Genomic DNA, 24,211 nt, shown 5'->3' on the forward strand with positions numbered 1-24,211 from the left:
TGGTCAGCTCACTGAAATACATTACATACGGGCCACATACAGCAGGGATACGGGAGTGCTCGGTTTTAGCTCCCCCAGCTGTATGCGGTCCCCAAGGCCTCTGAAAAATTAAAGAAGCAATCTGATTGGTTGCTATGGGCAACTTTTCCTCTGGACAAGTTTTGATAAATCTCCCCCTAAGAACCTGTTTATATAGCAATAAGGCTAAGTTTACACTTGTGATTTTTTAGACCATTGCCCCAAAAAATGCCAAAACGGCCACATGGTGTTTTTCCACGGGAAAAACGCTGTGACCAGATGTTAGCAGGAAGTCAATGGGGAAACGCAAAACCCACTTTGCGTTTTTGGCGTTTTTACCCCTGACCCCAGAGTTTGCTGCGATCTCAAATTTTTTCCAAATCAATGCATGCTGAGACTATGGCTTTTTTTAAGCGAAAAAGTACTATAGTTTCAGCATCCTTGGAGAGAAGGAGTGATGCATAGCATCCGTACTTCCCTCCGCAGCCATACAGCATTTTCCAGCGCAGCATGCTGCACTGGAAAATGTCACTGCACAGATCAGGACTTCAGCTGTGCCATGGCTACAGAGCCGGGAGAACAGCTGATGCTGAGCAGTAGATATAAGTTGTATATCTACTGCCCAGCAAGAACTTACAGTGAGCCTGCAATGTGTATACAGTATACACACTGCTGGCTCACGTAACCCCTTGCTGAGCTTTGCGCTATGCTCCGGCCCAGCAAGGAAAGAGGTAACTTACAGTGCTGGACAGTGTAGGTTAATCCTTTGGGCACTATACAATATATACAGCTATCTAGAGATAGCCGTATACAGAACACGAGGTCCACTTCTCTCCCTCGCTCGTCTCGGTCCGTGTAGCTCCACCTCTATTGATGACCCAATTAGGGGGCAGAGCTACAGACAGAAGGCAGAGTGGTAGTTGTGAGGCTCTGTTCGCATTGTACGTTTTGTATAATGTGAACAGACCCTTCTTGCAGTGTCTTCCCAGAAAGGGACACTCCAGCTGGGAGTTGTAGTTTTGCAACAATTGGAGGCTCTCTGTTTGGGAAGACATTGCATTATGGGCGCTTTCCGCTATCCCAACCAATTTTTTGTGTTGTTTTTACTTCTCGTTTCAGATCCGTGTATGCAAAGGATTGCTGCGGATTCGGACTATGGCGATGAGCTTGATTTTTTTCCTTTTAATAAAATGGCCAACGAGGGCTGTGGGGGGAGTGTTTTAAAAAAAAAAAATTTCCAATGTGCAGTGTTTTTTTTTTAAATTTAGTTTTCAGGCTTAGTAGCGGAAGCCATCTTATTGACGGAATCCATGACTAAGCCAGGGCTTGGCGTTAGCCCCCAAAACAGCTAGTGCTAACCCCCAAATATTACCTCGCTACCCACCACCACAGGGTTACCGGGAAGAGCCAGTACCAACAGGCTCGGAGCGTCAAGAATGGCGCTCCTGGGCCTAGGCGGTAACAGGCTTGCGTTATTTATGCTGGGAAGGGCCAGTAACAATGGTCCTCGTCCACCCTGGTAACGTCAGGCTGTTGTTGCTTGGTTGATATTTGGCTGAGAATAAAAATACCGGGAACCCTATGCGTTTTTATATTTATTTATGAAAAAACATGCATAGTGTTCCCCGTTACCAGGGTGGGCGGGGACCATTGTTACTGGCCCTCCCCAGCCTAAATAACGCCAGCCTGTTACCGCCTAGGCCCAGGAGTGCCATTTTTGAAGCTCACAGCCTGTTGGTACTGGCTCTTCCCGATACCCCTGTGGCGGTAGGTACCGGGGCAATAAATGGGGGTTAGCGAAAGCTGTTTTAGGGGCTAAGCCCCGACTTAGTAATGGATTCTTTCAATAAGACGGCTTCCACTACTAAGCCTGAAAATTTCGTTTTAAAAAAAAAAACACGACACATTGGAAACATTATTTTATTTAAAAAAAAAATACTCCCCCACAGCCCTCATTAACCATTTTATTAAAAGATAAAAAATCCAGTTCATTGCCATAGGCCACCGAATCCACTGTAATCTTCTGCATACACGGATCGGAAATGGGTTAGAACATTTTTGCCACTCTCCACTAGGGATGTAAGAAAAAATCGATTCACGCGATTATCGCGATTTTTTCACTTGGCGATACTGAATCGATTCAAAATATTTTTTAATCGATTCTTTTAGGGATGTGGAATTTGTATCTCCTGACGCCCGGAACAGCATGTCCCGGGCATCAGGAGATACAAGTTCCACATTTGTGGAGCCGGGCAGGCTGGATCTGACACGGCGGCGCTCTGGGTGTATGAAGCGGGCTCCGACTCGTGCCCGCTCCATACTCTGCAGCCCCCGGCTGTTCTCAGTAGCCGGGGGCCGCCGCTAATAACCAGCATGCGGTGATCGCCGCGGCTGGCTATTAAAAGGAGTAGTCCGGCGCGCGCTTTTCTCGTTCTATCCCCTCCGGGCTGCAAAATAAAAGAAAACACACTTTCTCTTACCTGCCAACGAGCCCCCGGAGCTCCGGTACACTCCGGTACAGGTGTTCGGTCCCCGGGCTGTATTCTTCTTACTTCCTGTTAGCCCTGTACGTCACACGGAGCTTCAGCCTATCACCGGCCGCAGCGATGTCCCGCCTCGGCTGGTGATAGGCTGAAGCTCCGTGTGACGTGCCGCGCTAACAGAAAGTAAGAAGAATACAGCCCGGGGACCGAACACCTGTACCGAAGTGTACCGGAGCTCCGGGGACTGGCAGGTAAGAAAAAGTGTGTTTTCTTTTATTTTGCAGCCCGGACGGGATAAAATGAGAAGAGTGCGCGTTGGACTACTAGATCGCCGCTGTCAAAGCTGACAGCGGCGTCTAAAGGGATCTGTGAATGCTCCCTGGTGGGCGATGTATCGGGATATATCGCGATGTATCGTCACCTAGACGGTATCGCGATATATCGGGATATATCGAATCGCCACACTAGTATCGCGATTCGAATCGTATCGCCAAATTCTTGGCGATTCACACACCTACTCTCCACTAGGGAGATTGCCCATAATGCAATGTCTTCCCAAACAGAAAACCTCCAATTATTGCAAAACTACAACTCCTAGCATGCCCAGACAACTTTTGGCTGTCTGGGCATGCTGGGAGTTATAGATTACCAACAGCTGGAGTCTCCCTGTCTGGGAATACACTGCTAAAAGGGTCTTTTCACATTATACAAAATGTACAATGTGAACTGAGCTTTACACTAGAGACAGAGATGCCTCCCGTCTGTAGCTCCGCCCCTAATGACATCAGCTACACGGACCTGGCCAAGACCGGAGCGAGGGAGGTAAGTGGACCTCGTGTTCTGTATACACTATATACAGCTATCTATAGATAGCTGTATATCCTGTATGCCGCCCAAAGGGGCTTTAGAAGCAGGGAGTCCTGTCAGTCTGGTGACGGATTCCAGGCTCCTGTATAGTATACACGGGTACACTATGCCCCCCTGCATACTATACGGCCGGAGGTGGTGAGCAATAATGCTGTACATCACTCCTCATCTCCTTACACTCTGTGGACCTGGCGCTCTGCATCCGACCCACAGAGTGGTACCTGAAGGCAGTGAAAAAAAACTGCCACAGGGTACAAATTGGCTGTTTCCATACACCTTAAAAACCACCAGAAAAACTGCCAAAACGCAGGAAAAAGCTGTGGCAGTTTTTCTGGGGTTTTTGCTGGCATTTTTTAGCTGTAACGAAAACAACAAGTGGAAACTTAGCCTTATCACTTTTATGCCCTCTTGTGGCAAGATCCAGGGTCTAATGAGACCACACCTGTAATCCTTTACATATCTGTCTGGGACAAATCTGCATAAGTTTTAAGCAATCCAACATTTCTATCTGGGTGCCTTATTTTTTTTCTTTTTGTCAGTGCGTGTATGTACTGGCGTTTAGGAGTATAGATATTTGTACATTTACTCACCATATATACCTTTCACATTTGGCTTTGAGGTTTTGTTAATATGGCTGCTATTGGAAGTTTGTTCAGATGCATTAATTCTCTTTCTCTGTCGCACAGTCGTCATTGTACCAGCAACTTTTACATATTCTTCGATGGAACCCTGTAAACAGACAATATTATATCAAAAGAGGTGGCAAATATGTATTGCCCTGATATCTAACTTCAGTAATATTAACAACTTAAAGGGGTTCTCCGGTGCTTAGACATCTTATCCCCTATCCAAAGGATAGGGGATAAGATGCCTGATCGCGGGAGTCCTGCCGCTGGGGACCCCCGTGATCTTGCACTCGGCACCCCGTTTATAATCAGTCCCCGGAGCGTGTTCACTCCGGGTCTGATTACCGGCGACCACAGGGCCAACGGCGTGTGACGTCACGCCTCCGCCCCCATATGATGTCACGCTCCGCCCCTCAATGGAAGCCTATGGGAGGGGTGTGATACCTGTCTCACCCCCTCCCATAGGCTTGCATTGAGGGGCGGAGCGTGACATCACACGAGGGCGGAGGCGTGACGTCACGTGCAAGATCACGGGGGTCCCCAGTGGCGGGATTCCCGCGATCAGGCATCTTATCCCCTATCCTTTGGATAGGGGATAAGATGTCTAAGCACCGGAGAACCCCTTTAAGGACAGAGCCCTTTTTCACCTTAAGGACTCAGCCCTTTTTAGCAAATCTGACCACTGTCACTTTATGCATTAACCTGTTAAGTTCGCTCCCGTTCTATAACGTGGGGCCACGCGGGTCGGGCCCGGCCTCTAACAACGGCGGTGATCGCGGTGCCGTGCACTATTAACCCTTTAGACGCCGTGTTCAAAGTTGAACGCCGCGTCTAAAGTTAAAGTAAATAATTGCCGGTTAGCTCAGGGGGCTGTTCAGAATGTCAGCGGCCAAATCGCGGCATCCCGAACAGCTGTGACACAGCAGGAGGGTCCCTTACTTGCCTCCTGGTGTCCGATCGACGAATTACTGCTCAGTGTCTGAGGCATGAGCAGTCAAGATGCAAAATCATTGATCAATGGTTTCCTATGAGAAACCATTGATCAATGTAAAAGATCAGTGTGTGCAGTGTTATAGTGCCCTATGGGAGCTATAACACTGCAAAAAAAAAAAAAAAAAGTGAATATAGATCATTTAACCCATTCCCTAATAAAAGTGTGAATCACCCCCCTTTTCCCATTAAAGAAAAAAAAAAAAAAAAAAAAAAAAAGTGTCAATAAAAATACCGTATTTATCGGGGTATACCACGCACCGGCCTATAACACGCACCCTCATTTTACCAAGGATATTTGGGTAAAAAAAGTTTGTGTGTGCGCGTGTATACCCAGATACACCCCCAGGAAAGGCAGAGGGAGAGAGGCCGTCGCTGCCCGCTTCTCTCCCCCTGCCTTTCCTGGGGTCTAGAGCCCTGCTGCCGGCCCTTCTCTCCCCCTGGCTATCGGCGCTGCTGCCCGTTCTGTCCCCCTGACTATCGGTGTCGGCGCCCCTTTGCCGGCGCCGATAGCCAGGGGGAGAGAAGGGGTAGCGGCACCCATTGCCGGCGCCGCTGCCCCGTTGCCTCCCCCCATCCCCGGTGGCATAATAACCTGTTGCCGGGGTCGGGTCCGCGCTGCTGCAGGCCTCCGGCGTGCGTCCCCTGCGTCGTTGCTATGCACGGTGCAGCGCACTGACGTCATGCGCCGTGCAGCGCACAGACTTTAGGCTAAAAATTTTAGCCTAAAAAGTGCGTGTTATACGCCGATAAATACAGTATGTGGTATCGCCACGTGCGGAAATGTCTGAATTATATATATATATCATTAATTAAACCGCCCTGTCAATGGCATACGTGCAAACAATTACAAAGTCCAAAATAGTGTATTTTGAGTCACTTTTATATCATGCAAAAAAAAATAATCAATCAAAAAGTCAGATCAATACAAAAATGGTACTAAAAACTTCAGATCACGGCGCAAATAATGAGCCCTCATACCACCCCATACGCGAAAAAATAAAAATGTTATAGGGGTCAGAATTAGAATTGGTGGTGCACAAAATAAGCCGTCATATGGATTTTTAGGTGCAAAATTTAAAGAGTTATGATTTTTTAAAGGAAAACTGTCAGATATTTTCTCTGACGCTGATTAAAACGAGCCCTACCTTACCCAGACCCGCCCGGCCGTTCGCCTGCAATTGTAGTTTTATTCTATGTGTATAGCTTGCTGTAACTGGCACGGGCGGGGCTTCTGCAGGTTAACTGGCACTGATGTCAGCGCCGCTTATGAATATTCATCCCCCCTCCCTGCAGTTCTCCCTCTCTTCGCCACTCCTAACTGAAGGGAGGGGGAAAGAATATTCATAAGCGGCACTGACATCAGTGCCAGTTAACCTGCAGAAGCCCCGCCTGTGCCAGTTACAGCAAGATATACACATAGAATAAAACTACAATTGCGGGCGGATCCGGGTAAGGTAGGGCTTGTTTTAATCAGTGTCTCCCGCGCTATCCACCAGTAGTGTGGATAGTGCGGGAGAAAATATCTGACAGCTTTCCTTTAAGGGGTTAAAGGGGTACTCCGGTGAAAACCTTTTTTCTTTTAAATCAACTGGTGGCAGAACGTTAAACATATTTGTAAATTACTTCTATTAAAAAATCTTAATCCTTCCTGTACTTATTAGCTGCTGAATACTACAGAGGAAATTATTTTCTTTTTGGAATGCTCTCTGATGACATCACGAGCATAGTTCTCTCTGCTGACGTTATTATAATAATAATAACGCATTATTTATTGTTGTCCTTAGTGGGATTTGAACCCAAGTCCCCAGCACTGCAAGGCAGCAGTGCTAACCACTGAGCCACCATGCTGCCCTTAGCATACATCTGCTATGCACGGTTGCTAAAATGGACAGAGATGTCAGCAGACAGCACTGTGCTCGTGATGTCATCAGTAATCCATAAAGAAAGGAATTCCCTCTGTAGCATTCAGCAGCTAATAAGTACTGGAAGGATTAAGATTTTTTAATAGAAGTAATTCACAAATATGTTTAACTTTCTGCCCCCAGTTGATTTAAAAGAAAAAAGGTTTTCACCGGAGTACCCCTTTAATAACTCTGGGATGCTTTTACTGTTTATTCTGATTCCGAGATTGTTTTTTCATGACATATTCTACTTTTACATTAACATGTTCTTGTAGACCCAGTTTTTTCATTTTTAAAAGTGGTAAATGGAGAAAAAGCCCCCCAAAATTTGTAGCCCAATTAGGTATGGAAATACCTCATATGTTGACATAAAGTGCTCTGCAGGCTCACAACATGGCTCAAGAGTGAAAGAGCAACTGTGGGATATTAAAACCAAATTTTGCTGTAATGGTTTTTGGGGGACATGTTGCATTTAGGAAGCCTCCATGGTGCCAGAACAGCAAAAACCACCCCCATATGGCATACTATTTTGGAAACTACACCCTTCAAGGAACGTAACAAGGGGTATAGTGAACCTTAACACCTCACAGATGTTTGACGACTTTGCGTTGAAGTTGGACGTGAAAATGGAAAATTTGATTTTTAACACTAAAATGATGGTGTTACCCCAAATAAGGAGATTTTTTTTTTACTTACCGTAAAATCTCTTTCTCGAAGGATCCATTGGGGGACACAGACCATGGTGTATGCTGCTGTCAATAGGAGAGGACCGACAGGTCAAGGAGAAAACACGAACTGTCCGAGGACCAGAGAAAATATATATATATATATAACTGAATTCGCCCTCGTACAGAGAACCAAAGAGAAACCCAAAAGGACGGGAGCTGTGTCCCCCAAAGGATCCTTCGAGAAAGAGATTTTACGGTAAGTAAATAAAAAATCTCCTTTTCTCTATCGGCTCCATCGGGGGACACAGACCATGGGACGTACCAAAGCCGTCCCTTGGGTGGGAAGAAGAAAAACCTGGTTAGGCGGACGGCTGAACCACCGCCGCCTGCAGTACCTTCCGGCCCAGACTAGCATTAGCCAGTGAGAAGGTATGAACCCGGGAAAAAATACCGAGAGAGTATGCAAAGATGACCAGGTAGCAAAATCCCGAGAGAGTATGCAAAGACGACCAGGTAGCCGCTTGCAGATCCCCAAGATGCCCCAACAGAACGGGGAGAATGAGCCAAAACCCAGAAGGGAGGGATCTTCACCCTACAGTGAAAGGCGTCCAAAATGGCAGACCGGATCCACCAAGAAATGGTGGTCTTGGAAGTAGGTTGTCCCTAGCGATGACCTTCCGTAAGGACGAATGGGAATCACATCGAGGAAAGGAAGCGGTGACAGAGAGGTAAGACTGAAAGGTCTGCACCACATCCAGATGGTGGAGTAAACGCTCCTCAGAATGAGAAGGAGCGGAACAAAAAAATGGAAGGATGACATCCTTACTGAGATGAAAAGCCCAAATTACCGTAGGCAAAAAAGAAGGAGCTGGCCGAAAAACGACTTTGTCCTGGTGAACCCCCAGAAACTGAGAACGGCAGAAGAGAGCTGCTAATTCGGACATCCACCGAATAGAGGTGATAGCTATAAGAAACGCCACTTTCCAGGAAAGCAGGCACAAGGACACTTCCCTAAAAGGTTCAAAAGGGGGACCATGGAGGACACCCAGAACCAGATTTGAGTCCCATAGGGAGAAGGGGACCGATGATGGAGGGGCAGCCCGTGCCACTCCGTGAAGGAAAGTCCTGATATGAGAATGAGAAGCCAGAGGACGCTGGAAAAGAAGAGAAAGAGCCGAAACCTGACTCTTAGGGGAACAGAGAGACAACCCCAATTCCCAATCCCGACTGCAAGCAAGCGAGAAGACAGGAGACAGAAAAAGTAACAGGACAGGAGTCCTGGGTTGCACACCAACTAAAATAGGACCGCCAGGTACGGTGGTAAATTTTTTGCCGTGGAGGGCCTACGAGCCCCGAGCATGGTGTGAATGACTTGGGAAGAGAACCCGCAGTCCCTCAAAACTGCGGCCTCAACCGCCACGCTGTCAACTGCAGCAACTGTAAATTGGGGTGGCAAAGAGGAACCTGCGACAGCAGGTCCGTACGAAGTGGAAGGTGCAGCGGAACGTCGTCCAGGAGCCTGACCACGTCGGCGTACCACGTCCTTCGTGGCCAAACTGGAGCTACCAGTATGGCGAGGATGCCCTCCGCCTGGGCTTCCTCAGAACCCTGGGAAGGAGCGCAACGAGAGAAAACAGAGAGGGCAGGGGAAACCCTGCCCAAGGAATCCCAATGGCAGCCACGGCTAGAGCCAGGGGGTCCCGGGACTTCGACACAAATGAAAGAATCTTCTGATTGTGCCAGACACGAAAAGGTCCCCGTCTAGAATGCCCCAGAGGTTGCAGATCTGCGCGAAGACTACTGGATGTAGAGACCACTCGCTGGGGTTGGCTGAGGAAGTCCGCTTCCCAGTGATCACACCCGGAAGGAACTGCCGAAAACATACGTTCCGTCCAGAGGAGAATCTTTGACACCTCGGCCTTGCGGACAGGACGGGACGGGACAGAAGATGGGACTCCCAATGAAGAAGACAAAGAAGAATCGCACCCCAGGTCCAGAATTTCTATTGGAAGAAGGGCTTCCCGGAGAGACCAGAGGTCCTGAACCAACCAATCCCTGAACACACCGCCCCAGCCCGACAGAGTGGCATCTGTCGTGACTACCTGCCAGTGGAGGGAAGGAATGGTCACCCCTGAAGAAGGGGGGAAACGGAGCCACCAGAGCAGGGACTGACGGATCCGACGAGGGAGAGCAACTTTGCGATCGAGAGACAGAGGAGATCTGTCCCACAGAGAGAGAATCGCCAGTTCAAGGGGACGGTAATGAAAACTGGGCAAAGGGTATGGCCTCCATGGCCGCTACCATCCGACCCAAGACTTCCATACGAATTTGGATGGAAACTGGGGCCTTGGCCCGAAGAGAGCCGACAGGAGCGTCAGGGCTACGAATTGAAAAAGCCCCTCCGGAACCAGAAGGCGGAGGAACCGCAGATGGCCAGGAAATATAGGAACATGAAGGTAGGCATCCTTGACATCCACCGAGGCAGAAACTCCCCTTGTGCCCTGGATGCCACGGAAGTGGCAGAGAAGATGACGGTGAGACGCTTGAAGCCCAGAATTGGTCGCACAGAACTGCCTTCCTGGGAGACCACAAAAAAAGTGGAATAAAAAGCCCAGAAAATATTCTCTTGTAGGAACGGGGGCATTGACTCCCTGGGCAGGGACTAGAGGGCCTCCCAAGACTGCTTCCCGGAGAAGGAGACCAGGGTGTTCGGGACTTCCTGAATGTGTGTGGTCCCGATGTCTCGAAAAAGTAAGAGAAGACCTCCCACCCGAGAAAAACCTGCGGGTGGTGGCTGCACTCCATGTGGAAGTGGGATTGCGGTTACCCGATTTTTGGTCAGAACAGTTGGTGTCCGACTTCCAAGACGAACGCGCCCGGAACAAGGGAGACCTTTTGTCCTGTGAAGGCGCCTGCCGAAACCCCTTATTGGGGCCAAAGGTCCGAAAGGAAGAGGACTTCCCCTGGGAAGAAAAGCGAGCCTTATTTTGAGGCTACAAGTAACTTTTACCCCCCGTCTCCACAGAGATAATCTCGTCAAGGCGCTTGTCAAAGAGACGGGTACCATTAAAAGGCAACTCGGTAAGAGACCTTTTGGAGGTGGCATCCGCATCCCACGCCCTAAGCCACATAGGGCGGCGGAGGGCCGATAGGAAACCCCAGAAAAGGCAGCACAATGGACTGACTGCATGGAAGCTGTGCACAGAAGTCCCCAGCATTGGAGAACCAAAGCAAGATAGATCCTCCGGGGGAAATGCCGCCAGGATACCCTGACTCAGTTGTGAGCACCACAACAATAGGGCCTCGGACCCAGAGCCTGCTGCGTACGAGGCAAACTGGACTCCACCGTCTGGTCTGTTGAGTCCTTGAAGGCAACTGCATCTGGCAGCAGCAGTGTAGTAGCCTAGAGAGGCGGGAAGTTGGTGGAATTATTGAGAGAGGGGAAACCACCTTAGAGACAAGGTCCTTGGCGAATGGGTAACGCACTTGAACCCTCTTCATTCCCGTGAACCTCTTGTATGGATGTTTCCATGCAGATTCCAGAAGGATGTGAAGTTCAGCGTGAGAGCTGAACCCTTGAGGAGCTGGTTGAGCACTATGAAAGGATACCTCAGGAGTAACGTCCGAAGATCCTGGGTCCTCTAAGTGAAAGGAGTCTCTTATGGCCACAACCAATGAGTTCAACGTTTCAACGTTTTTAGGGCCGATACCGATAATCGGTGGAGGTTAGGGCCGATAGCCGATAACTTATACCGGAATATCGGTATAAGTTATCGGCTATTTATCCCCCCTCGACACCGCTGCAGGTCATTGATTTAAAGCGGGCGCTTTAAATCAATGCACTGCAGTGGCTTTTGCGGTGCCATAGGCCGCCACCGCCACCACCCGCTTCTCTCCCTTACCTGTCAGTGTGGTCCGGGCCATCCATTCTTCCTTCCTGTAGTGTCCGGCGGCATTCCGGGTGGAGGGTGCACCGGTCCTCCTTCTCCGGTGGTCATCTACTCCACTCCGGGCAGGCTCCTGCCTAGTACGCTGCATAGATGCCGCTGCGCAGTGAAGCCTGTGCGCAGCGACGCACCTGACGTCACGGCGTAGCGGCGTCTATGCAGCGTACTAGGCCGGAGCCTGCCCGGAGTGGAGAAGAGGACCCCCGGAGGACAGCCCGTACCGGTTCACCCTCCACCCGGAATGGTGCCGGACACTACAGGAAGGAAGGATGGATGGATGGCCCGGACCACTCCCATTACGGGTAAGTTTATTATTTTTTTTTTTATTGACTCGGAGGGTGGGGGAGGGGCCCGACCGGTATAGCGGTATGGGCAAAAATCCATACCGGTATACCGCCCAGCACTACGGTGGGGGATGCGACATGGTGGGTCAGGGGGGCGGTCGCGGTGCGGCGGGGGGGGCGGTGCGGGGCATTATCGGCTTATCGGCAAGGTACAGAACAGAACAGAAAACAAAGCTTGCCTGCTTATTTGATACAATGCTACAGAACAAGTACTACAGAACAAACTGCTAAAAGAGCTGAGTGGTCACAGTTGTTTCAAACAACTTCATTCCACGTGATAGCCAATGTGATTCCTAACATATGCTTAAAAGGGGTACTCTGCCCCTAGACATCTTATCCCCTATCGAAAGGATAGGGGCCAAGATGTCAGATCGCGGGAGTCCCGCCGCTGGGGACCCCCGGGATCTCGGCTGCAGCACCTACGTGTTGCGGCTTCCGGAAAAGCTGGAGGCTTCGGCTCCCGACCACGGTGACGTGAGATCGTGACGTCACGACTCCGCCCCCGTGTGACGTCCCATAGACTTGCAGAGGGGGCGGGGCATGATGTCACACGGGGGCGGAGTCGTGACGTCACAATCTCCCATCACCATGGTCGTGAGGCATTAGGATGAGAGCCTCCAGCGCTGCCAGAAGCCGCAACAGGTGGGTGCTGCAGCCGAGATCCCGGGGGTCGCCAGCGGCGAGACCCCCGCAAATGGACATCTTATCGCCTATCCTTTCGATAGGGGATAAGATGTCTAGGGGCGGAGTACCCCTTTAAATACCTTTAAAAAAAAAAAAAAAACTCCACTAGGTGTCTCCCTTCCTTGCAATTTGCTGTCCACTGCCTGTTAGGGAATTTCTGTTTCTAATAACAAATCCAGGACAAAACACAGGAAGTGGGGGTGGGGCATAGCATCTACTAAGTGCAGGAGAGAGAAAATGAGAAGCATGGGATGTGTAACTGAAAGCTGAGCCAATCTGCCTGCTGAAGATAATCGACAAAAGGTAAATCAAGGCTTCCCTCTCATCACTCAAATAAAGATCAAGGTAAATGTTCCTTATGTAAATAGAATGTGCTGGAAAAACAAATCCAATCCAACTTACAGGACTTAAAAGATCTGCTGGTAACAGCTGGTGTGGTGACCTACACATTCACTTATGTTGCCAAAATACACTGCTCAAAAAAATAAAAGGGAACACTTAACCCCTTAAGGACGCAGGGTTTTTCCATTTTCATTTTTTCCTCATCACCTTCTAAAAATCATAATCACTTTAAATTTTGTACATAAAATTCCATATTATGGCTTATTTGTTGCGCTACCAATTCTACTTTGCAGTGACTATAGTCATTTTACCAAAAAATCCACAGCGAAACAGAAAAAAAAAAATTAATTGTGCGACAAAATTGAAGAAAAAATTCATTTTGTAACTTTTGGGGGCTTCCGTTTCTACGCAGTGCATTTTTTGGTAAAAATAACACCTTATCATTATTCTGTAGGTCCATACCATTAAAATGATACCCTACTTATATAGCTTGAATTTTGTCGTACTTCTGAAAAAAATCATAACTACATGCAGGAAAATTTATACGTAAAAAAATTCTCATCTTCTAACCCCTATAACTTTTTTAATTTTTCCGCGTACAAGCCGGTATGAGGACTCATTTTTTGCGCCGTGTTCTGAAGTTTTTATTGGTGCCATTTTTGTATTGATCGGACTTTATGATCGCTTTTTATTCATTTTTTCGTGATATAAAAAGTGAGCAAAAATACGCAATTTTGGACTTTTTTTTGCGCGTACGCAATTGACCATGCGGTTTAATTAACAATATATTTTTATAGTTCGAACATTTCCGTGCGTGGCAATACCACGTTTATTTTTATTTACACAGTTTTTAATTTTTTATGGGAAAAGGGGGGTGATTCAAACTTTTATTAGGGAAGGGGTTAAATTACCTTTGTTAACTTTTTTTCTTTCCACTTTTTTTTTTGCAGTGTTAGCCTAGGTTCAGACTACAGAATTTCCGCCTGCAATTTCAAAGCAAAATTCAAAGGAATTTCCGCTTTCTAAAATGTATAGTGTAGTGAATGATTTTCCGTTCACAAATTCCCACTTCAGAATTTGTGAAGCGGAATTTGTGAACGGAAAATCCGCTTAGAAATTTCCGCTGAAGAAAGGGGTTGCTCTTCTTCAGGCGGAAATCCGCGCGGAACACATTGCAGTCTATTGGAGACTGCAGTGTCCACGCGGTCCTAGCACCGACTGATTCAGTCAGCGCTGGCCGCACTCGGAATCTCCGGGCGGAAATTTTCTGCCTGGAGATTCCGTAGTCTGAACCTAGCCTTATAGCTCCCATAGGGAACTATGGCACTGCACACACTGATCTTTTACCCTGATCCCTGCAAAGCCATAGCTTTGTATGGATCAGCGAGCCTGTAGCTCAGGCTTGGAGCAATCAAACGTTGATCAGACGCGACGGAGCAAGGTAAGGGGGTCTCCGTTCACGTCCCAACTGATTGGGACATCTCGATTTTATCGCGATGTCCCGATCAGCCCGACTGAGCTACCGGGAAGCGTTTACTTTCATTTTATTGCCGCCTCTAAAGGGTTAATAGCACGCGGCACAACAATCGGTGCTGCACACTATTAGCCCAGGGTCCTGGCTATCTTTAGCAGCCGGGACCGACCCGGTGTGATGCGGGGTCACGCGGTGACCCCGTTTTAAACACCGGGACCGGGCGTAGGGCGTACAGGTACGCCCTTCGTCCTAAAGGAGTTAAACAACACAATGTAACTCCAAGTCAATCACACTTCTATGAAATCACATTTTCCACTCAGGAAGCAACACTGATTGACAATCAATTTCAGATGCTGTTGTACAAATGGAACAGACAACAGGTGGAAATTATAGGCACTTAACAAGACACCCAAAATAAAGGATTGTTCTGCAGGTGGTAACCACAGACCACTTCTCAGTTCCTATGCTTCCTGGCTGATGTTTGGTCACTTTTGGAGGCTGGTGGTGCTTTCACTCTAGTGGTAGCATGAGACAGAGTCTTCAACCCACACAAGTGGCTCAGGTAGTCCAGGATAGCACATCAATGCGAGCTGTGGCAAGGTTTGCTGTGTCTGTCAGCATAGTGTCCAAAGCATCGAGACGCTACCAGGAGACAGGCCAGTACATCAAGAGATGTGGAGGAGGCCGTAGGAGGGCAGCAACCCAGCAGCAGGACCGCTACCTCCGCCTTTGTGCAAGGAGAACTGCCAGAGCCCTGAAAAATGACCTCCAGCAGGCCACAAATGTGCATGTACTCAAACGGTCAGAAACAGACTCCATGAGGGTGATATGAGGGCCCAACGTCCACAGGTGGGGTTTGTGCTTACAGCCCAACAACATGCAGGACGTTTGGCATTTGCCAGAGAACACCAAGATTGGTAAATTTGCCACTGGTGCCCTGTGCTCTTCACAGATGAAAGCAGGTTCACACTGAGCACATGTGACAGAGTCTGGCGACGCCGTGGTGAACGTTCTGCTGCCTGCAACATCCTCCAGCATGACCGATTTGGCGGTGTGTCAGTAATGGTGTGGGGTGACATTTCTTTGTGAGACCATATGCTGGTACGGTTGGCCCTGGGTTTCTCCTAATGGAAGACAATGCTAGACCTCATGTGGCTGGAATGTGTCAGCAGTTCCTGCAAGAGGAAGGCATTGATGCTATGGACTGGCCCGCCCCTTCCGCAGACTTGAATCCGATTGAGCACATCTGGGACATCATGTCTCGCTCCATCCACCGTTGCCACGTTGCACCACAGACTGTGCAGGAGTTGGCGGATGCTTTAGTCAAGGTCTGGGAGGACATCCCTCAGGAGACCATCTGATAGAGCGGGGTTCAGGGTAGCGGGTTGCGGCCGTAACAAAGATATATTGTTTTCAACACAGGGTGCCTCCAGTTAAATTTCACCACAACTCCCAGCATGCCCTGACAGACAATAATGTCAGGGCAAGCTGGGAGTTGTAGTGGTGAAACAGCTGGAGGCACCCTGTATAGATGCACTAAGGGCGGAAGTGTCGGCCCCAGCAGGCATCAATTACGTCGTGCCTGCTGGGGAAGTCTGCCTGGTAAGTGAGCACCCTACCAGGCAGACAAAAAGCCATTTTTAATATAGTAAGGCAGAGAGGGGGTTAGGGATAGATGGGCAATAGGCAGGGACAGAAAAGATAAAAATAAAAAAGGATGGTGGGAGTTACTCTAAGGATATTACATCAAAGTTGGATCAGCAGGTAGTGTGGTTTTCCATTTTGATTTTGAGTGTGACTTCGTATCCAGACCTCCATGGGTTGATAAATTTGATTTCCATTGATAATTTTTGTGTGATTTTGTTGTCAGCACATTCAACTATGTAAAGACGAAAGTATTTCATACGATGAGTTCATTCATTCAGATCCAGGATGTGTTATCTTAGTGATCCCTTTATTTTTTTGAGCAGTGTACCTCTAACCCATTAGTGTAACTGTAACATAAAATAGGATCGTAAAGCTGTGCACACACAGTAAATTAGAGCTTCATATGACTATTTTAGCCATACCTGTATTGATAAAACAGGCTGCTGTATATTAACAAAAAAATGGCTTTTTAATCCCAATGGGAGTTGGCCGAACAGTCAGAGGCAGGGCCCACTATGCCCCAGGGCCGCAACACCTCCGGCTTCTTCAAGCTGTTGATTGACACACAGGGTTTGCCTGCCCGCTGCAGCAGTTTGTACTTCTCCTGCCATGTGTCAATTAACGGCGTGACGTAAACGGAGAGACACAATGCAGCCCTGGAGCATAGTAGATCCCACGCCCAAATCCCAGTGGAATTTCAAAGGTGTTATTTGTGAATGTAGGGCAGCCGGATTTATCTGTACAGGTATGACTAAAATAGGCTTGGGAAGCCCTACTGCTTTGTGTGTGCAGCTTCCAAGCCAATTTTAGGTGACAGGATCACTGTAAGGCAATTACACAAGACCTTTTGTGATATTTGGCAACAAGATGTTACCAGCAGATCCTTTAACCCGTTGCAGACGCTGGGCGTACAGGTCATTAGCCTGACACTCACTGCTAATGATGGGCAGCAGCGATGGACTTATTCAGAGGATGGATTTCCGGTAGTCCCATAGACTTTGCACAGGATTTCTGGAAAAAAGGTTCTAGGCTACAAGATTGCCTGGGAGCTTTGAGCATATCCTGCCACCAGGGATTGACAGGTTCTGCAAGTTGTGAGATCCAGCCTCCATAGAATGAACTAACTTTTTTCAGCACGTCAAACACAGGCTCCACTGGATTGAGATCTGGGGATCAAGTCATCACCTTGAATTCTAGGTTATTTTCCTTACACCGTTTCCAAACAATTTTTGCAGTGACAGGAACATTAGACCAAGGTTACAAGGTGACTTTGGTTGCAACAAAGGTCACGCAGCTGAATCATGGCTAATAAAGGTAAATGGGGTTGACTGTTGTGTCACAGACACTTGCAGGTTTCAACCCATTTATTTTCATTCAATGCAGAGCAGCAATGTACTTCAGACAGAACAAAGGGGCGATCTGTGGCTGTGTGGTGTTGTGACCAATGTCATTGTGTAGCCCTTGCCTTATATCTCTGCCAGACACATCCAACCTACTGAAAGCTGCCATCATCATGTAATTCACTAGTCCTGACATTGGCACACATTATAGTGATATACATACATATACGATAGAAGCAGATATAGATTATAATATACATGCACACACATATAGGCTTTACATACAGTACAATGATATATAAAAACAAATACTACATACATGTGCATAAACAACATATATACATTACAGTGATATACACATACTGTATACACATTAACACAATATACATACATGTCCATTAGAATTGCACACGCATTATAGTGATATATATATATATATATATATACACACACACACACACACACACACACACACACACAAAATATACCAATATACATACATATACACTGGAATAATGCACATAGACATACATATACACTGGTGGAGGAAAATGCCCACTCCACAGCCAGATACATAACAGTGCAGTCACCACTCTTAAACAATAACGGAAGCCCGTGCATTAAACAGAACGCTATCCCCTCACACCCACCAGTGATACCGAACACCCTGGTTATATCCGGGTCACACACTATAGGATTCCCGCGTCCGAGGCCTCCACCGCCAGCGGGCTCGCCTGAATCCCACCCGTAGAAAATGGGAGCTGATGTCGGCGGCGCCGTCTGGTTTCCCTGGCAACCACACTAGGCCTCATCACCCACCCCCTCAGGCTAACTTGAACACGCTCCAAGAGTTCTCGCGCTTCATTGGTTGAAAGGAGAAGGGGAGAACATGTCACACAGGGAATTGCTGGGAGTTGTAGTTTATTGTAGCGTTCTGAAAGACTTCAACTCCCAGATAGCAGCGCGGTTGCAGGCTTGAAACAGATTTTAAAACAGCAAGGTTGGTTGTGCTCTACGTTACTGTTCTGTAGGTCGGTTGATCCAGCAGATGCTCTGGAGTAGTCATCAGAACAGCTCCATAAAGCCTTTTTTTTTTTTAACCCCTTAAGTACCCAGCCATTTTTTTGCACATCTGACCACTGTCACTTTAAGCATTAATAACTCTGGGATGCTTTTACCTTTCATTCTGATTCCGAGATATTTTTTTTTTTGTGACATATTCTACGTTATTTTAGTGGTAAAATTTCATCGATACTTGCATCATTTCTTGGTGAAAAATTCCAAAATTTGATGAAAAAATTTAACATTTTGCATTTTTTTTAAACTTTGAAGCTCTCTGCTTGTAAGGAAAATGGATATTCCAAATAAATTATATATTGATTCACAAATACATTTGAGAAGCCCCTATGGTGCCAGAACAGCAAAAAAAAAAAAAAAAAAACCACACAGCATACTATTTAGTAAACTACACCCATCAAGAAAAGTAACAAGGGGTCCAGTGAGCCTTAAATGGGCACTGTCATGAAAACAAAAAATTGATATGTTGTAGTACTTAACTACTACAACATATCTCTAATATAGTTTAATTAAAAAAAGTGATTTTAACCCCTTAACGACGCAGGACGTATATTTACGTCCTGGGCCGGCTCCCGCGATATGAAGCGGGATCGCGCCGCGATCCCACATCATATCGCGTCGGTCCCGGCGCTCATCAACAGCCGGGACCCACGGCTAATACCACATATCGCCGATCGCGGCGATGTGCGGTATTAACCCTTTAGAAGCGGCGGTCAAAGCTGACCGCCGCTTCTAAAGCGAAAGTGAAAGTGACCCGGCTGCTCAGTTGGGCTGTTCGGTACCGCTGCGGTGAAATCGCGGCGTCCCGAACAGCTGACCGGACACCGGGAGGGCCCTTACCTGCCTCCTCGGTGTCCGATCGGCGAATGACTGCTCCGTGCCTGAGATCCAGGCAGGAGCAGTCAAGTGCCGATAAGGCTGGGTTCACACTACGTTTTGTCCCATACGGGAGCGCATACGGCAGGAGGGAGCTAAAATCTCGCGCTCCCGTATGTGACCGTATGCGCTCCCGTATGCCATTCACTTCAATGAGCCGACCGGAGTGAAACGTTCGGTCCGGTCGGCTAATTTTTGCGCCGTATGCGCTTTTACAACCGGACCTAAAACCGTGGTCAACCACGGTTTTAGGTCCGGTTGTAAAAGCGCATACGGCGCAAATATGAGCCGACCGGACCGAACGTTTCACTCCGGTCGGCTCATTGAAGTGAATGGCATACGGGAGCGCATACGGTTACATACGGGAGCGCGAGGTTTTAGCTCCCTCCTGCCGTATGCGCTCCCGTATGGGACAAAACGTAGTGTGAACCCACCCTAACACTGATCACAGGCGTGTTAATACACGCCTGTGATCTGTGTAAAAGATCAGTGTGTGCAGTGTTATAGGTCCCTAAGGGACCTATAACACTGCAAAAAAAATGTAAAAAAAAGTGTTAATAAAGGTCATTTAACCCCTTCCCTAATAAAAGTTTGAATCACCCCCCTTTTCCCATAAAAAAAATAAAACAGTGTAAAAAAAATAAAACAGTGTAAAAAAAATAAAAATAAACATATGTGGTATCGCCGTGTGCGTAAATGTCCGAACTATAAAAATATATAATTAATTAAACTGCACGGTCAATGGCGTGCAATGGTACGGTCAATGGCGTACGCGCAAAAAAATTCCAAAGTACAAAAAAGCGTATTTTGGTCATAAAAAGTGATCAAAAAGTCTGATCAAAACAAAAATCATACCGATAAAAACTTCAGATCATGGCGCTAAAAATGAGTCCTCATACCGCCCTGTACGTGGAAAAATAAAAAAGTTATAGGGGTCAGAAGATGACATTTTTAAACGTATAAATTTTCCTGCATGTAGTTATGATTTTTTCCAGAAGTGCGACAAAATCAAACCTATATAAGTAGGGTATCATTTTAACCGTATGGACCTACAGAATAATGATGAGGCATAATTTAAAAACGAAAGTGCAAAAACGGAAAAACCCTGAGTCCTTAAGGGGTTAAAACAGTTTAACCCCTTAAGGACTCAGGGTTTTTCCGTTTTTGAACTTTCGTTTTTTCCTCCTTACCTTTTAAAAATCATAACCCTTTCAATTTTCCACCTAAAAATCCATATTATGGCTTATTTTTTGCGTCGCCAATTCTACTTTGCAGTGACATTAGTCATTTTACCCAAAAATGCACGGCGAAACGGAAAAAAAAATCATTGTGCGACAAAATCGGAAAAAAAACGCCATTTTGTAACTTTTGGGGGCTTCCATTTCTACGCAGTGCATATTTCGGTAAAAATTACACCTTATCATTATTCTGTAGGTCCATACGGTTAAAATGATACCCTACTTATATAGGTTTGATTTTGTCGCACTTCTGGAAAAAATCATAACTACATGCAGGAAAATTTATACGTTTAAAAATGTCATCTTCTGACCCCTATAACTTTTTTATTTTTCCATGTACAGGGCGGTATGAGGACTCATTTTTTGCGCCGTGATCTGAAGTTTTTATCGGTATGATTTTTGTCAGCTTTGACCGCCGCTTCTAAAGGGTTAATACCGCACATCGCCGCGATCGGCGATGTGTGGTATTAGCCGCGGGTCCCGGCCGTTGATGAGCGCCGGGACCACCGCGGTATGATGCAGGATCCCGCTTCATATCGTGGGAGCCGGCGCAGGACGTAAATATACGTCCTGCGTCGTTAAGGGGTTAAAATCACTTTTAAATTCGGCCACTAGGGGTCGCCCTCCTAGTGGCCGAATGCATTCGGCAGTGACGTCACCACTGAATTTCGACTCGTTGAAGCCTGGCAATGAGTCGAAATCCAATCACTGCTGTGCTCGCTCCCGCCTGTCAATCAGACAGGCGGGAGTGAGCGCTTTGTAGGAAGAGGACGCGCGCAGGCTCGGGGACAAGGTAAAGTATTATGTTCACTGTATTATGTATACTGTTCACCTATACAGTATGCCTCCAGTTTCCCCACTACAACTCCCAGCATGCACTGGGAGTTGTAGTGGGGAAGCCTGGAGGGATACTGAATAGGTGAACTGAGGGGGAGTGGGTTGAGCGGAGCCGGGGGGGGGGGGGGTACTCTGGGTGAACTAAGGGGGAGGGGGAGTGAGTTGAGCGGCGCGGCGGGGAGCGGTATGTGCTCCAGTGTTCACCTATACAGGGTGCACCCTGTATAGGTGAACTACGGGCGGAAGTGCCGTCCCCAGCAGGCATCAGTGACGTGGTGCCTGCTGGGGAAGTCTGCCTGGTAGTGAGCACGCTACCAGCCAGACAAAAAAGCATTTTTAATATGTAAAAAAAAAAAATTAAAGGCAGGGATGGGGTTAGGGATAGATGGGTAATAGGCAGGGACAGAAAAAAAAAGTGATGGGAGCTACCCTTTAACACCCCACAGGTGTTTCACGACTTTTCGATAAAGTTGGATGTGTAAATTATTATTATTTTTTTTCACTAAAATGCTAGTTTTCCCCCAAATTTTAAATTTTTACAAGAGGTAATAGGAGAAACTGCCCCCCAAAATTTGTAACCCCATCTCTTCTGAGTATGGAAATGTGACACCCCATGTGTGGAAGTCAAGTGCACTGTGGGCATACTACAATGCTCAGAAGAGAAGGAGTCACAATTGGCTTTTGGAAAGCAAATTTTGCTGAAATAGTTTTTGGGGGGCATGTCGCATTTAGGAAGCCCCAATGGTGCCAGAACAGCAAAAAAAAACCTGCATGGCCTACTGTTTTGGAAACTACACCCCCCAAGGAACGTAACAAGGGGTCCAGTGAGCCTTAACACCCCACAGGTGTTTCACGACTTTTCGTTAAATTTGGATGTGTAAGGGCTTGTTTACACGGCCGTCTGTCCACGTTTTTTTTTTATCCCCGTTTCAGTTCCGTTTTTGCAGACTGTAAACGGATTAAAAACGGTTTTAAAAAAATTCAGTGGGATTTTTTTTACAATCTGTTTACATCCATGTGCACCCGTCTGCACTAATTTCCGTTTTTTATTCACGGAAGAAAAAAACAGCACATGCAGTATTTTTTCTTCCGTGAAAAAAAACGGAAGAAAACACATACATCATAATTTTAACATTGAAGTCTATGGCAAACGGATGAACCTTTAATGTCATCCGTTTGCACCTGGGTTTAACCCCTTAAGGACTCAGGGTTTTTCCATTTTTGCACTTTCGTTTTTTCCTCCTTACCTTTTAAAAATCATAACCCTTTCAATTTTCTACCTAAAAATCCATATTATGGCTTATTTTTTTTCTACTTTGCAGTGACATTAGTCATTTTACCCAAAAATGCACGGCGAAACGGAAAAAAAAATCATTGTGCGACAAAATCGAAAAAAAAACGCCATTTTGTAACTTTTGGGGGCTTCCGTTTCTACGCAGTGCATATTTCGGTAAAAATTACACCTTATCATTATTCTGTAGGTCCATATGGTTAAAATGATACCCTACTTATATAGATTTGATTTTGTCGCACTTCTGGAAAAAATCATAACTACATGCAGGAAAATTTATACGTTTAAAAATTTCATCTTCTGACCCCTATAACTTTTTTATTTTTCCACGTACAGGGCGATATGAGGGCTCATTTTTTGTGCCGTGATCTGAAGTTTTTATCGGTATGATTTTTGTTTTGATCTGACTTTTTGATCACTTTTTATTCATTTTTTTTAATGGTATAAAAAGTAACCAAAATACGCTTTTTTGGACTTTGGAATTTTTTTGCGCGTACGCCATTGACCGTGCGGTTTAATTAATGATATATTTTTATAGTTCGGACATTTACGCACACGGCGATACCACATATGTTTATTTATTTATTTTTTTACACTTTTATTTTTTTTTATGGGAAAAGGGGGGTGATTCAAACTTTTATTAGGGAAGGGGTTAAATGACCTTTATTAACACTTTTTTTAAAAAAAACTTTTTGCAGTGTTATAGGTCTGATAGGGACCTATAACACTGCACACACTGATCTCCTATGCTGATCACAGGCGTGTATTAACACGCCTGTGATCAGCATTATCGGCGCTTGACTGCTCCTGCCTGGATCTCAGGCACGGAGCAGTCATTCGTCGATCGGACACCAAGGAGGCAGGTAAGGGCCCTCCCGGTGTCCGGTCAGCTGTTCGGGACGCCACGATTTCACCGCTGATGAGCGCCGGGACCGACGCGATATGATGCAGGATCGCGGCGCGATCCCGCTTCATATCGCAGGAGCCTGCGCAGGACGTAAATATATGTCCTGCGTCGTTAAGGGGTTAAAATATCCGTAATTACATCTGAGCATGCTCAGAAGAGGTGACATCAGCAGACTCCTACAGTGTTGTGGGACTACTACTACTCTCATCATGGAATCAAGTCTCTTCCATGATGGGAGTAGTAATTCCCCGGCTGCAGGAGTCTGCCGTGGCTTGGGGCACTACATTAGTGTTTGTGCTACTACCCCCCATCATGGAACAAAGTCTGTTCCATGATGGGGGTTGTTGTACAGGGGCTGAGGGATTGATCGAATCGGTTCTCACTTCTGAGACCCGATCCAATCATAAGTTATTAAGCAGGGGAGCGGGCGGTATGGTCCGCAACCCTGCAATTGCCGATGTATTTTACTTTCATTTTTTCAGAGTACGTTTTTCTGAAATGGTTTTTGGGGGGCATGTCACCTTTAGGAAGCCCTTATGGTGCCAGAACAGCAAAAAAAAAAACACATGGCATACCATTTTGGAAACTAGACCCCTCGGGGAATGTAATATGGGATAAAGTGAACCTTAATACCCCACAGGTGTTTCACAA

At 46.8% G+C, this 24,211-nt stretch overlaps 1 protein-coding gene across 4 annotated transcripts in view; it reads right to left on the minus strand.

The window, feature by feature from the left end:
* DPY19L3 (dpy-19 like C-mannosyltransferase 3) overlaps positions 1–18,288 on the minus strand; it is an 88,881-nt gene extending 70,593 nt beyond the window's left edge. For 2 of the 4 annotated variants that reach the window (XM_056525652.1, XM_056525651.1), the window contains exons 1-2: positions 17,985–18,147; positions 3,959–4,097 (exon numbers count right to left, since the gene is read on the minus strand). In XM_056525652.1, the coding sequence (XP_056381627.1) occupies positions 3,959–4,061 (103 nt within the window). In that variant the 5' untranslated portion in view covers positions 4,062–4,097; positions 17,985–18,147. The other 2 variants (XM_056525650.1, XM_056525649.1) reach the window with 2 other exon arrangements.
* Between the last annotated feature and the right edge of the window lie 5,923 nt (positions 18,289–24,211).

Source organism: Hyla sarda, chromosome 6 (genome assembly GCF_029499605.1).
Source record: "Hyla sarda isolate aHylSar1 chromosome 6, aHylSar1.hap1, whole genome shotgun sequence".
In the NCBI taxonomy this organism is placed as follows: Eukaryota; Metazoa; Chordata; class Amphibia; order Anura; family Hylidae; genus Hyla; species Hyla sarda.